Genomic DNA, 16057 nt, shown 5'->3' on the forward strand with positions numbered 1-16057 from the left:
ATGAGGAGAGGCAGGAGGGCAGGGAGGGTGTGAGCACTGCCAAGTGTCCAGTTTCACGGCGCAGACGCTCCGTCTCCGCGGCTAGGTTTTTCTACCAGACTCCATTCAAAATGTGTCGGTTTGTACCTGCACTGCTCACAGGCAGAGATGGACAGGGTGTATCTGTCGAGATGAGTCATGGATTTTAAAATGTAGTCTTCTAGGAAAATCGGCCTATAGTGGACCTTGATTTAAGCATTTTGTGTCTAACAATTTTTTTAAATTTAGTTTTTGTGGAAATTGACAACCACAACACCAACTTGCAAGTTAATACCTGATTAAAGTAGATCTGCTTTGTGAACTGCTCTGTGCAGTCACTTTTATTTAAATCACACCTAAAGGTGTTTTAAATTGTAAGGTAAAGAGTCAACAGAGAAAAACACAACATTCACTTGGGGACAGTGGGAAATAAAAACCTTGTAAGGGGAAGAAACCTCCGGCAGAACCATGCTCAAGCTGCACCTCCCTGAACCCTGACACACAATTGGAGGGTTGCTCTTTCCTATACCCACTCATCGTGGCGAACTACTGTCAGGTGTTCTTAGCATAACATTTTTCTGCCCGCATTTTTTATTTTATTTTTTTATTTATTTTTTTTTTTAAACCTGTTGCTAGAAGTATCAGCCAAAAATGATTTTCACATCAAAGCAGTTTTTTGAAAGTTTATATGGAATTACAAGTTTTTGTTTAATCTAGTTTTAACTGATTTTTTGTTGTTGTTTTTTTAGTTAGTTGGCATAACCTAAAACACGTACATGAGTGTTTTCTCCAAAAATAAAATTGAAACAGCTGTCAGTTATTTATACTACCAGGGAAAGGCCTGCACTGACATCTGGTGGCAGCTGTGTGGAACCATTACATCGACGTGGTTATATTTAGCATCCGTAATAATCCTAGTAAGGCCTTACTTTTCTCGAGCTAGATAGTGCCCCTCTCAAATAGCCCTAGCGATGGGTCGGTGACCCCCTGGCAACCACCGGTTACTAGGGACTGAGGTTTAAGCCAATTTTCCTGCCCACGTACAGGAAACAATTACGCAAGTCCGATAGATTCACACAAGCAGAAAGTCTGAATATTGTTCAAAAGGTGTATTTATTTTGCTTTTAATTACATCTGTATTTACAGTACTATTTCAACCATCAAATCACTTTATCAAAGCAAAAACAAGTTAGTTTCTTTCCTCATTTTACAACTTTTAGGCTCATAACTCTTTTACAAAGTCACAGTCACCCCTGGTGACACATCCACATGTGCACAGGATCAAGATGACGGTTCGGTCTTTGTAGGGCGCAGACGGCGGAGAGGAAGGCGGACATCTTGCACACAAAACTCATCTTCTGGTAACATCATCGCTGATGACTCCACAGAGAGCTGCTTCTGTTCACAGTCAGTGGGGACCTGACCTGCCTCCAGCAGGAGGAGGGTTCACTTCTGGCTATGACACAAAGCCTTAGCCTTGTGACTTTTAGTTTTACTTAACACTGAACGAAAGTGGATGCATTTCAGAGTGTCTGAAAAACATTTAGAAATCAGATCTCCAAAAATCTATATCAATAACACACCATTAGTTATAGGCATTTATCCAATCACTGACACCTAAATTATCACACAAGTGAAGAATTCTACAGTTTGGTACCCGAATTCTTCATCTGGAAATGTTTATGGCAGTTTTTATTATTATTATTACCATCATCCAACCCCCCCCACCCCCACCCCCAGCAGAAACAGCAGCATAAGAACAAATCTGGGACAGGTTTAATGTTTTTCCTGTATGACTTGATTTTTGGTGTCCTGGGGAAGTTTTAGCCAACAGCAAATTAATACATGCAAAGGAGACTCTGCATTAACTCAAGATAGTAACTGCTGACCTAGACACCACTCCTAAACTACCAAATACTGCTATGCTGCCATCTTTGACTTTCGGTACATTAGATTTATAGAGATGTGGTTCCATTTTTGACATTTCAGGGTGAGATTTTTTTTTTTTTAAAATTGGTAACTGACTTGCAGTTTGCTTCATTGTTGTGACACAGTAAATCTTATGTACTTTTACACTAACAGGCCCAAACTTTGACATGTTCTCTGTCTCTTTAAGTGTCTAAAAAAAAAAAACAACAACCCCCAAACAACAACAATTGGGGGAGAACAAAAAAGGGTTCAGGACAAGAGTACTGCATCATGTATAAAAATAACCTGGTCAATATTTCAGCTACTGCATGTCAGAACCAGCCCAGCTCGGCAGCATTAATTCCCCTTCCAAACTCTCAGCTGTCTTCCACTTCACTGTGCAGATCTCCTCCAGTGCACAGGCTTGCAGATTGAGTTTCTAGCCTAAATGAATTTACTGCTGGGGGGGGCAGGCAGAAAATGGGCAAGGTGGGCCTGCATTTAGATAATCTAGAAACTGCTAATAATTTCCCCTTTGCTTAGCTTTCTTGATGCTAGACTCAGGTTGAAGGCTGAAGCAATGTTACAGGTCAGGGGCAACTCTAGATAATGACACAAGCAGAACTGGCACCGTATCCAGGACTTGAGGATGGTAGCACACACTTAAAATGTGTAGCCAGCAGGGGGCGCTTTGTCATCCTTGTTGCTCTCCAGGGAGAAAGGCGGAATGCGGACGTCAAAGTGGGAACCATCAGTTCTTTCGATGCGAAACGTTCCCCTAAAACAACAACAATAAAAACACTAAGTGAGAAAAGCTGAAGATACTTTGGATTTTATAGCATGTGAAGAAAGAGGTAGATGTAGACTCACCACATATGACCACTTGGGGCTTGTAGAGACACGTGGCTGCTGTACTGGAAGGCTGGCTGTTCTTTAGACAACACCGGCTCCTGTTAGGTAAGTACAAAGAGCTGAGCATTTCTAGACAAACGCGACAGTCTCCTCTTCACAGCCAGGACGACAGTCTGTTCATTTTACTCTGGAATCAGATCAATACTGCATCTGTATCATATCAGAACTGGGGGCTTAAAAAGATTCATCATTCATACTCTGGTGTTGGGGCCTTTGCAAAAGTCATGCATGTTTATTTTTAATATGATATGTAATATGCAATGTAATGATACGTAATGAAAGAATACACTAAAAAATGTACATCTGAGATGTCCTTTAAGTGGACTATGTTTGGTTAAAGGACCCCCCAAAAACACTTCTTATGAAGCATTAGATCAGAATTGTATAATCCATTTAAGTGGTGTTCACATTAACCCTGGGTGTCTGAAGTCCCACAATAACCCACATCTCAACAGGACTGTTTATTAAACCACAAATGAGAATTACATACCTCAGTGTTGAAAACAAGTAATTTAATATATGACATACATGCATATATGGTGTGTAATATTACTAATGTAATAGTATTATCTTAGGAGATAGCTGCTCTTGATTGTGTGTCATTGCTTATCGTGTCTGTCGTTCTGTGGCCGGCTGCATTTGCCCAACTCCACATCTCGTTGCTCTCTGCGATTCTGCTCGTGCTTGTGAGCATGCTCACCCTGCCTACGACACCTCGTCCTCGGACCGTCTCCAGAGTTCCTGATAGGCTGAAGATCCTCCAGTGTCTCTCTCTCAGCTGAACCACCTCGTTGCCCAAGTTCTCCAGACGGATACAGTAGCGCCACTGCAGGAAGACAAGACAAACAGATTTGAGCTGTTTATTTCTGTGTTTCACCATCTTTAATTTACATGATAAAATATAAAACTACTCACCCAATAAACATGAGAGTTCTGGGCCTCCTAAGGACAACAAAGAATTAACCTTAGATTTCAAACAAACTACAGAGGAGCATTTAAGCCTACAAATTAAACAAACAGGCTGTAAGCCAACATCTTGCTAAGCACACCTAATAACACCAGTGAAATGTGTTTGAGCTGTGAGGTTGTGAGGCTCAGGCTGTGCTGCAATAGCAAATAATATACAAGTAATATTCGTAAAGATCAACCTACCCTCATTCCCATGTAGAAGGGGATGACGGTGACTCTGATGTTTTCAGTTGTCTCTCTGTGGACGTCTGAGAGCTCCAGCCAGGGGTGGTTCTTCTCTTGCCATGCTTTAAGGGTGTCTCTGGCTGTGAATGGAGGAGCTACAGACAAAAACAAAAAACAGACACATTAAAAATAGTCTGCTTCTTAGGCATTCTAGGTGGCCATTGAGTGGGTCTTATCAGGATCTGAACCAATAGTCAAACTACAAATGACAGTTTCACATAGAAGGCATAAACTTTAACATTACAAAACTTGCCACTCAAGCACTCAATCCTGCAGAAATTACCAGCACCTTTATTCATGAAACTGCCCAGAAGATCGTCATGTTTACAAGAGAATGTATTAGTACTTCAAAACCAATATGACCAACTTTATGAAACAACAGTGCTATGGGAGGAAACATGTCGACTACATCTGTTAGATATAGAAGAAACCTAGTGGACTTATACACAACCACAGAGCTGAAAAAAGATCTGCGTTTACTTTTTGAAGGGTTGTACATGAGGAAGCGCTCAAACAGCTCATGCTGGATGGGGACCTGCTCTGTGGAGTTATAAGGCAGAATGTCTTCATGGCTCACATAGTCCAGACCTGAAGAGGAAACCCAGAAACAGAACCATCATAACTACCACTATCAAAAATGGTCTTTTCACAGAATTCAATATTTGAACATTTTGAGTCAATTACTTAATTTCTTCAGCACTGATAAAATAACACCAGCTGCTTTTCTTTTCCCTTTTCTCTCTGACAGCAGGCTGGATGTGATTGCGTAAAAATAAGGTGTGCTCTATTCTGGCCAGACTCAAATTTAATTCTTCGAGTATGACCGCCAGTTTCTAATGCCAACTGTAAGACCCCAAGATAGACATCACCAGCTATCTCCCGTCTTTAATTATCACAAAAGCCTCAGTAAGAAATAAATGAAAACCAATCAGAATGTGAGTCAGATGTATGAGTGAGTGGCTCCTGACCAGTGTGCATACCTGGGATGGCGTACAGAGCCCTGCTGTCATCGTGGTTGGCCAGAAACGTCACTGCCTCTGTCTGGGACCTCTGAGACTGTCACAGCGCACAGACCAACAGTTACATACCTGCAGACCTCAACCCTAATAAACACCTACAGTTTGAGTCCACCACACTAGCAACATTTCTACCCACTGCACTGCCTGAGATCACACAGACTGTGTCCACAATTGAGCTCAAGACAGTGGTTGACGCTCTGAATAACTACCTGATCTCAGTACAAGCGCAAGTTATACTTACTATATGAGGGCAGTCCCTGGTGTCAATGAGGACTTGGTAGTAGGTGTGAGTCTTTCCCTTCACCTCTTTGGAGCCGTGGGCCCCTGGGGGCTCAGGTTTGCTGCAGGAAGAAGCACTACAAATTCAGTACACAAAACAAAACAACCACACAGAGGCCCAGAAAGTCAAGCTGAGATTGGGCATTTTAGCCCAGACCGCCCTACCTGTCAGACATGGGAGGGGTGATGTCTCGATCATAGAGGCGGGCGTGCCACGGAAACAAGACGATGCCTCTGTAGCCAAACACGCTGTGGAGAAACAGCTAGGGGAGAGCCCAACAACAACAACAACGAGATAAGGCTTTCAGAAATTATACATGCAGGACGCTTAATACACACAATACACAAGTTGTATGGGATTACAGTCACTAGAAGAGATGATGCAAACAGGTTATATGGACAACACTGAGTTACATATAAACTGTTTCATAGTCTAAAAGGCCTGTTCTCTCTCACTCACTGTTCTGCCATCGTTCATCATTTATAACTGCAGATAAAGGTATGGGCAGTAATGCTGAACACTGGGGCAGAGCTGTTTCTATCCTCTCCACACTGTTGCTTTGTTCTGCACTACTTTCTTTATGGTGATCTTTATCCACCATACAGTGCCAGAGCAGGGAATTAAAGAATAAAGAAAGAAAGTCATGCAAGGGAGACACAGACACACACACACACACAGACACACACACACGACTGCTGTGTAGAAAAAAAAGAAAGTTACAGGGTAGTCAAAGGGCGTTTCTTATTCATCTCTGGGAGTTATGTTAACTAAGCAGTTTCACATGCAGCCTACCTGGGCAGGCCTCTAAAATATATTCTGCCCCCAATTTTAACATATTTTTTTTTGTAATATTCTAATATGGAACTTTTTTTTTGGTCCAGAGCCTCTTCCCACTCTCAAACTCCAAGTGCACTGCTTTGGAAGTCTGCTGTGACCTGCAGCAGGCGGAGAACTGCTTCATGAGCCACTAGCCCAAACTCACCAAGGCTACAGAGTAATCTAACTCTGTAACACTGTAATGGTCAGTGCGCAGTAGAAGGGGGTATGAAATTTATGTTAGTCATCTGTCTAATAAAAGAGAAGGACCATGAACTAAACCAGATCATTCGGTATAAGCATGAAGAGATTGTGAAGGTCTTACCTGTCCTGTTTCATATTTGCCATGCTGCTTCACAGCCTCAAACACTCCCACAGTCTCCAGAATCTTCCCCTCAGGCCTGTTTCTGCCAAAAACAGGCAACACCATTACACTCTGAACTCTGTGTGGGTCTGCATGCTGCCCAAAAATTGAACTAACAAAACATCATGTATAGGCCAGCACAACGGGTCGGGAAATTCCAGAGATGCCACGACAGGAATTTGGAGTTTGCCATCCTATGGAAAAATCTGCATTAAGCCCTATAGGAAGACAGGTCCTGCAGACTCTCTTCAGCCCTGATCTCAATCACAGTTTAATAATATTGTTAACATTTCACCGTTGAGGTGTTTTGTCCAAATACAGTTGGACTTAAACTCCATGCCCCCATCATCATTTAACAACAAAACAAACAGTACATGTTAGCACTGATAACAACAGCTGGTCACTTCATATAAATAACACTCATATTCTGTGCTTCCTGCAAAGCTAATCTTCACAACAGAAATGAAGAGCAGGGATTAATGAGGTGGATATATGGACGGGGAGAATTAATATTACACACCAAGTTGGACAAGTTGTGTATTGCACAAGAATAATCACAAGGTAAGCTGCTTTTATTAGAAATATCGTTACAAAACAAGGAACATTTTCTCAATGAATACCTCTGGGTAGAATCGGGAGGACTATACTGTACTCAGTTCTGATGGGTGACCATCTCAACTTTGCTGAAAGACAAACCAAGTTCAGATGCAATCCAGGCAGAAATGTCCATCATGAGGAGAGAGGGCTGAAAATTAAGTCAACGTGGAAGTGCCAAAAACTGCAGGGGGTATAATGGCCACTCAGTGCTAAAATGCCAGAGTTTACAAGATAAATCTGTCTTGAGATGGAGATGGTAAACTATATTGTGAAAGAGTGTTCTGCGTGCAGATCTTTCTTTAAAAAAAAAAAAAAGGAACTAACTGCAATATGAACCTGCAAAACTGTAACCACTTGGTGACAATGTTTTATCAAAACAGGTTAGGGTTGTTGTCCCAGTAATAAGAAACAAGAGAATGCAGTATTTGCCCAGAGGTCAGGGTGGTGCAGTCTCTGTACTGCTGGGATAGCCTCCAGCCCAAAGACTTTAGAATATGGATTAACACTTTAAAGATGCCAAATGATGAGAACAAGAATGAGCCTATGCAAACATGCACCAGCACAACTGGCCTAAGTTACTCTTTAACCCATCTGGGCTCCTCTTCACTTTCTACTTGTGCAGCAATCTGAGACAAGTCGATACACTGTCCACAGATAATCACCAATCTAAATTTAGCCACACTGCTACAAACTCTGGACCCAGCCTCAGCCAACAGCTCGCCCTTGTCAACAACACGCCTTGCCAAGAAGAACAGAAACGATCCATGTCACTATCCATCCATTTGGGTGGGGGATTTGTGCCATTGAGCTGTCAACATATCACAGAAAAGCTTGGTAAAAATATAAAAATATCAGTATGTCATCAGATATCACTACACAAGGAAAAGGTTGCATAAACAAATCTTAAAGATACAAGAGTGTGCTGAATCACCGCTCCTATTCCAACCAGCGTGTGGGCACTCACCCACCTGTCCACCCACCTTTACTCTCTCTCACAGAACAGATAATTCAAGCACACTCTACCTCAGGGGTCCTCAATCCCAGTCCGCGAGGGCCGGTGTCCCTGCAGGTTTTAGATCTCACCCTGGGTCAACACACCTGAATCACATGATTAGTTCATTACCAGGCCTCTGGAGAACTTCAAGACATGTTGGCCGTTTATCAATGCCCAAATGCGAGTGCGTACTCGCGTTCTCGGTGAGTACGTGCTCGCCGAGAACGCGAGCACGGACTCGCGATATGTACAATTGGAACACCTGCGTGCGTGATGATGTCACAGGTCCGGAGTTTTACTGCCGTCCCCTCCTAATTTAACTGTGAGTAACATGTTATGAAGCTTAACTGTAATCACAGCCAAACCGGTTTACTCAGGAACAAATAAAACACTGAAATAAACCAAACATTAACATTTAGAAGTGATCTAAGTGACTTGTATATCATTTTTAACCTCAGTAGTGAAACCTCTATTAATAAAATAGTGTACATGTACATACGTGTACATACCTTAATAAAAACAAGCAGGTGAGATGTTAGAACGCTTTTATTTCTATTCTAGTGGACACTCAATACTATAGACAGCTGCTGGAGTTTCTTTAACCTGAGTAGTGAGAAGCGAGCGCGGGGGTTGAAAACGATGTGCCGGGAGTCCGCTGTTGAGTTTTGGACGAAATGCATTCTGGGATATATAGCTGTCCCAAGTCCACACCGATGCATGCTCGATAAAGCGGGCGGATCGAGAACACATCCGGGACTTTTTCGCGTTCTCGGCTTGATGTGTACTTCGAATTGGAACAGTACTTGGTCTCCGACTGATGACGTATCACAAGTACACGAGAACGCAAGTACGCACAAGTACGCATATTGATAAACGCCCACCGAGAAGGTAATTTATCCATTTAAATCAGCTGTGATGGATCAAGGACACATCTAAAACCTGCAGGGACACCAGCCCTCGTGGACTGGGATTGGGGACCCCTGCTCTACCTCTTTCTGTCCACACCTGCAATCTTTGGGCTTTCACCGGTGACCATTGAGGACGTGAAACCAAAGCTGAGAAACCAATAATGAGCTAACCATTTCACTGTCCACAGAACTAATTAATAAACATTTAGAATATCTAGAAAAAGACTGAAAGCCAGAGCTATAGTACAATAAAAGCATGAGCAGTAAGCAAAGTTAAAATCTTCACTACTACTTTTTTTTTTTCTTCTTTTCTTTACACAGCAGGTTGTGTTTCATCTTCCTCATTCAGCTGACACAGCTGTACTTTCTTGTGCTGGCTCTCTTTTCTATCGTCTCCATTGCGGCTCTGTTCCTTGTGTCATATCAGCACTTCCCAGTTTACAGAGCGGTTCCACTATAAATTTGAGCTACAGATACATACTGAGCCAGTTAATCTGAAACTTTAATTGTGCTGTTGCTTCTACTAGAGATGACACGTTAACCTGTTTAACATCAACTTCACTGGCACTCCTGTTTACACACGTCCTTTCAGCATTTTTTTTTTTCCCTGAGCACAAACAACGTCAGTTCATATATATTTATAGTTTTAACCAGCTAGTCCATGCCTGGATTCCTTCCAAGCATACAACTAGGGCTGCCACAAACGATTATTTTGATAGTCGACTAGTCACCGATTATTTTTGCGATTAGTCGACTAATCAGATCATGCATCCATTGGACATAAAATGTACAGCTTATTGCACCAGCATGCGTCTGCTCTTATATAACTATCATTAGCTTACAGCTTGAAGTGTTTAAGGTATGTGCTAACTAAAAATAAAGACAAGATGATAGTTTATTACACTTTTAATGAAATTTGCAGATTGTTTCAGTGAAGTTTAATAAACTCAGCCGTCTGCTCCTTGCTATCTAAAATATAACAGGACACCGGAGTATATTCTCGAGCATCTCACACTTCTGATAATCAGTTGTCTGCTTGACGTTTATTCATCTGTGCAAAAACTATAACTTTATTTCTCAGCCAAACCAATTTACTCAGGAACAAATAAAATACTAAAAAAAAAAGCCAAACAATAACATTTTTAAGTTATCTAAGTGACTTATATTACATGTTTAACCTGAGTAGCGAAAGACGGCGGTGAGTTTGAAAACGATTTGCCGGGAGTCCGGTGTTCTCACCGACTCTAATGAGCCTAGAACCCCGGCTCGCTATCGAGCTGGTGGGTAACAGACGTCTCCGAAAACGTCGGAGCGCTTTTGAAAATATGTGGTGTCTTGATAGACTGAGCAGATATTTGAGGTTTACACAGCTACATTCTCACCTGAAAATATGTTAAACGTTTATTTTGTGACCCAGAAAGAATAATAAGAGTAATATTAAAACTAGCTAGCTGCCGCCATTGTTGACAACTGCGCTGGGCCGCGCTATGAATTCTGGGACACAGTTTCTTCTTCTTCGGGGTTTAACGGCAGCTGGCATCCTTGTACATGCAGTGCTGCCATCTTCTGTTTCAGTCCGTTATTACACTCTTAAATACTACTACTTATTCCTGCGTCTTTTGGGATCTTACCAGAGGTGTGGACTCGAGTCACATGACTTGGACTCTAGTCGGACTCGAGTCATTAATTTTATGACTTTAGACTTGACTTGAAAAAAGGTTGTAAGACTTGTGACTTGACTTGGACTTTTACACCAGTGACTTGGGACTTGAATTGGACTTGAACCTGTTTACTTGAAAAGACTTGATATTTTACCCAAATCTAAAATTTAACATACATATTATATAAAAAGTGCAGACAATTAATTCACTTTATTCATTCATTCATTCTTACCACACTCTGTATGTATGTGAGCGTGGGCTGTAGCACAGCCAATCAAATTAACCAGATTTGAAAAAAACAAGAACAAAAAGCGCCGAGCCAAAAATGCTTCCAAGAGTAATTTCTTTCGGTACATAAACTACGAAGTAGTCAACAAAAAACGAAATGCAATATGCAAAACATGCAAGAAGAGAATCACAGGCGGAGATGGAACAACTTCCAACTTTGTCCGACATTTGAAGTTGCATAAAGAAACGGTAGGTGGTTTTTTTTTTTTTTTTTTTTTTTTGCTACGATGAGACAGCTGACTTAGCTAACTTCATCTTATTAGCAAATGTTCTTGGCTACGTTGATGATACTGTTTGGCTTTAACAGGTATGATATGTTTGTCATGCTATTTTAAATCCGGTCCTGCAAGCGCATCCAAGAATAACATGCAACTTGTTAGCTCAGAATTGTCGGTGAATGGTGAGCAGGGTCCGTTTCAGAAAGTGGGTTCTGTAGCTGTACTCAGTCTCTCTCCGTCTCCTCCCCATCATTAACCCCGTAGATTTAACCCAGTTTAGACTGACAAATATTTATTTTACCATCACATCACAATTCAAAATCACTGTGTTTAATTTGCAATTAGTGTATGGTCGTGTTTAACTTTTGCATGTCTGAGCCAGGAAAAATTTTTTTTTGGTTAGAAAATCTGGCCCACCTTAGTGTGTAATTGAGTAGTCCTGCTATACATGGCCTTTTCCTTCTGTCATTTATGTCAATACATCAAATAAAATACTTTGATCTTATATTATTAGCTGTTGTTTATTTGCAAAGGTTATTCTCAACAGGGATGCTAGACAAAAAGCGGCGTTTTCTACAGACAGCCTAGCATACGCTCTCCACTTGCGAGTGAAAAAGAAAAGAAAAAACACCCCTTCCCTATTGGTGTTAGAATTTACCATGTCAGCCAATCAAAAAAATGATAAGGCAACATGTGACATTTGGTTGTTTAGGGAGAAGGGGAAGTTTTAGGAGTGACACCCAACGGAAAGCGGGCGGCGAAAGAAAGAGAGAGAGAGAGTTTTCATATGTGAGACATTAGTGACGTTTAGCGTGTTTGGAGGCTATAGTTAGTTTGTTGTGTAGTTATTGTTTTGTATTGTGTGTCGGTTAGACTGCTGAATTTCATATTTGATCTAAAAAGCTGTCAAAGGCAGATTCCAGTGTAAACGCTGTCTCCACATAGAAAACTGGACTGTTGCACCTCCAGTTGTCAGACCTGCAGGGTTTAGGCCTGTGCTGTTCTCCTCTGTCTTATACTGAACACAAACTACATTTTTTGGACTGGCACAAATAATTTGTGTGCCTTCTTATTTGATGCAGCACACCTGATTGTTCTGTAAATAGATTTAAATGGTTATATAAAAACGCCTGAGGCCTTGGCTGCATTTTTAGGTAAATAGTACCATATAACTTTGTTGTTTGCAAAACTTGTGCATAATTTTTAGAAATGTACAATTTCTATTTGCATTTCAAGTTATGAAAATGATTCGTTAAACATGTAAAAAATATAACTTTTTCTACTCGGATTCTGAATTTTTGTCTGAATTTAGATCAACTTTGCTAATATAGTATACCAAAATGAAAAAAAATAACTCAAATTTCAGATATTTGAGGTTGTGCTGTAAATAATGATACCAAACAAGGCAAGAAAAACATATTTTAAAAGTGAAATATAGAAGTAAAATCAAAAGTAGTCAAGAACAGCCAATTATACCCGGGACCCCAGAGGGTTAAAAAAAAGACTTGAAAGGACTTGAAATTCAAAGTTTCGGACTTGGGACTTGACTTGAAAGTTGTCTGTCTTGACTTGCGACTTGACTCTGACTTGCTTGACTTTACTTGAGACTTGACTTGTGACTTGAGGATAAAGACTTGGGACTTACTTGAGACTTGCAAAACAATGACTTGGTCCCACCTCTGGATCTTACAAAGCTTCAAACGATGCGTCGACTATTAAATTAGTCGTCGACGATTTTAATAGTCGACGTAATCGTGACTAGTCGACTAATCGTGGCAGCCCTACATACATCTCTGAAACCTGCCTGTGTTTGATACTGAGTCTTCCTGATACATCCCAGTCTTGCAGAGACAGGGAAAGATTGCAGTGTTTGGATGCCAGCTCACTTCCACGGCTCTTCTCGCCAATCTTACTGCACATTAGATCGCTGAAGTCATGTACAAATTTACAATATTATACAAGCTTTACAGTTAATACTTGCAAGCCTGTACTGAATTTCAGGGCCTGATAATGACCCGGGGAATTCTATGGCCAATTTTAAAATTAAGAATAACTAGATGAAGTGTTAATGTTAAAGAAATACTGCTTTTGTGGTTGCTGCAATGCTGTTGGTGGTTAATAATACTCAATTTTTAGTTTCAGTATATAATATTTGGTACAAGCCTGTCAGCAGCAAGACAATTAACTTCATTTACACCAAGGTAACTCTCCCATTACCAGGTCTGACTGTACTAGATCAGTCCACAAATCATCAACGATGAAGTATTTGGTTGATTTAAGTCCTAAATAACAGGAGAGGCAAATATTAACACACCAAATGGAGATACTGACAGGGAGCCAACAGGTGTCTAAATGATGTTAATAAGACAGTGTTTCAAACTTCAGCCTGTGCAGCACCAAATGTTGTAAGGGTCTCTCAGTTGTTCTCTTCTCCAAAATGACAGTGCCAGCATTAATATTAAGGAAATAATACAAACACTGTCGGGATAACGCACATATTGCTGAGTAACTTTTCAATGCCTATATTTGTGCTACTAAATTATTTTAAAACCGCCAAACCACTGAAGAAGAATCTTTCCAAATGTTTACTGTGTGGTTAAACATGTACTGATTTGACGCCATAGGTTGGAAGCAGTAACAACATCAAGTGCTGCTCAACTAATGCTGGCAAGCTACTTAACAGCCAATATCTGTGCTTTCTTCATTTCTTGTTGGTAAATCCTCCTCTTTCAGATGAACCCTAAAGTAGGGCTGGGCAATATGAGGAAAATCCAAAATCACAATATTTTTTTGGCTATATCACGATATACACACCGTGATATGTTTAACCTCCAAAATCCATATAGTGCCTAAAATTTCACTGATATACGCATTCGAATCGACCATTCAATGTTCTTTTTTTTCCCTACTTGAATACAAAAAATCTGAATGGCATGAAAGGTTTTATTTTAACCACTTTTTAACCATGAGTTCTACACAGAGATTTTTCAAAAATGACTCTACTGTCACAGCAAGTCTGTCTGTGGTCAACACTAGACCTTTAACAAAAGATCATAGCAACAAAAAAGGACATCAAGCAATAAAGACATTTCAACTATTGTACGTGGAAAAACTCGAGATACCCATGGGTCGCCACAGCACACCATCTGCCTCCATCTCACCGTATCCCAGCATTCTCCTTTGTCAAACGATGTCCTCCTTCACTCACTACATCCATGAATCTTTTATGTTATTCAACTTTTCTTCCTGCCTGGCAGCTCCATATTCAATGTGCTTTAGCCAATTAATCAGCTTTCTCTCTCTTATGCACATGTTCAAACATCTCAGCCTCACCTTTCTAGCTTTGCCTCCAACCTGCTCAAACTGAGCTGTCCCCCTGAGGTCTTCATCCTGGTCACTCCCAATGAAAATCTTACCATCTTCAGCTTTGCCAAATGTCTTTATGTTAGTGCCACCATCTCCAAACTATACATCACAGCAGATCTCGGTCACTACCATGCAATCCTTCCCCTTTTCTTGGACAGCTGGCCCCATGTATTTTAAAACATCTCCCTATACTACCTCTACTGCCTGCATCACTCTTACACCTGCCTCCTTCTTATTCACACACATGCATTCTGTTTTGCTTCTATTAACTTTCATTTCTCTTCTCTCCAGAGCATACCTCCACCTCTCCAGGTTCTCCACCACCTGCTCCCTACTCTCACTACAGATCACACCTCGCTTTCTAATGTTGTCTGCAAACATCATAGTGCACGGAGACTCCTGCCTGACCTCAACTGTCAGCCTGTCGTCATCACTGCAAATAAGGAGCCCAACTGATCTCAGTTGTAAATCTCACCTGTCACTCCAACCACACACCTCAGCACTGTCTCGCTGCCCACATACATGTCCTGCACCACCCTCCTATACTTCTGACTTCCTCATGCAGTACCACAGTTCCTCTCTTAGCACCCTATCACGCCTTCTCTGATCCACAAAGACAGAGTGAAGTTCCTTGTGAACTTCTCTATACTTCTCCATCAACACTCTTAAAGCAAACATCACATCTGTAGTGCTCTGAAGCCACACTGTTGCTCACTGATCACCACCTCTCTTTATAACCTAACTTCAACAACTGCTTCACATATCTTCATTGTATGGCTCATCAGCTCTGCACATCATCGTTGTTCTGAGTCCCAATTCATTTGCACATCGGACTCACTATGCAGGTATCACCTACCTACAGGCATCTGTCCACTTAATAGTAGCATGGCCAGTGTCTTTAACTAACGTTGCCATTTTGAAGAGCTCGTGCTTAGCTTAAGTCTTTAGCATGCTAGCTTTGGCATATGAGGACAGTTGAGGATTCTTACCGTGACGACATAAACCTCCTCTGCTGAACAGCGTCAGGCAGGCCGCAAGCTCGGCATAGTAACCGCGGTCTGTATGCCTCGAACCCGCAGCTGGTGTCAGCGACACTCAGTATTCTGTGAGCATGCTTCTTGTTGTATTTACTGACACTACTCAACAACCCTCGACGTAATGCACTGGCCGCCATCTTTCCTACACTAGCACAGTCACACACGTATTATGTCGTGTGCCCTCCAGCGCTGAGAGCCAATCATAGCTGAGCTGCTTTCATGGAACGACTGTACAGAACCGAACGCTTAACGTACAGTAACCTTTTTTAAATTATTTTCTTTTACAACAAATATGACCTTCATTGTAGTCTGAAAATAAAAGTTTAACACTCCTTTATTTTTATTCCACCATTTCATTGGTTAAAATGCTGATTGCGAACCGGCAGTTTGGGACAATTTAGTGTTGGAAAGTTGTGTCCCATCAAAAGTACTGTTGCTTAAATTTGTGTCAAAGCTTAGTAATGCAAAAACGGTTAG

The 16057-nt window shown here is 41.2% G+C and overlaps 1 protein-coding gene across 2 annotated transcripts; it reads right to left on the reverse strand.

Moving 5' to 3' along the window:
* Window positions 1-1112: 1112 nt before the first annotated feature.
* On the reverse strand, window positions 1113-15750 carry poldip2 (polymerase (DNA-directed), delta interacting protein 2). 2 transcript variants are annotated; one of them, XM_031744123.2, is made up of 11 exons: window positions 15533-15750; window positions 6473-6548; window positions 5496-5593; window positions 5293-5392; window positions 5013-5088; window positions 4513-4620; window positions 3991-4127; window positions 3754-3780; window positions 3539-3664; window positions 2797-2876; window positions 1113-2704 (listed from the first exon to the last, which is right to left on the reverse strand). In XM_031744123.2, exons 1-11 carry the CDS (start codon window positions 15715-15717, stop codon window positions 2590-2592), a joined length of 1128 nt encoding a protein of 375 aa, XP_031599983.1. In that variant the 5' UTR covers window positions 15718-15750; the 3' UTR covers window positions 1113-2589. The 2 variants fall into 2 exon arrangements, with proteins under 2 accessions (XP_031599983.1, XP_031599982.1); XM_031744122.2 differs by having other exon boundaries at window positions 6473-6554.
* Between the last annotated feature and the right edge of the window lie 307 nt (window positions 15751-16057).

The sequence above is a fragment of the Oreochromis aureus genome, linkage group 14 (assembly GCF_013358895.1).
Source record: "Oreochromis aureus strain Israel breed Guangdong linkage group 14, ZZ_aureus, whole genome shotgun sequence".
NCBI classification, from domain to species: domain Eukaryota; kingdom Metazoa; phylum Chordata; class Actinopteri; order Cichliformes; family Cichlidae; genus Oreochromis; species Oreochromis aureus.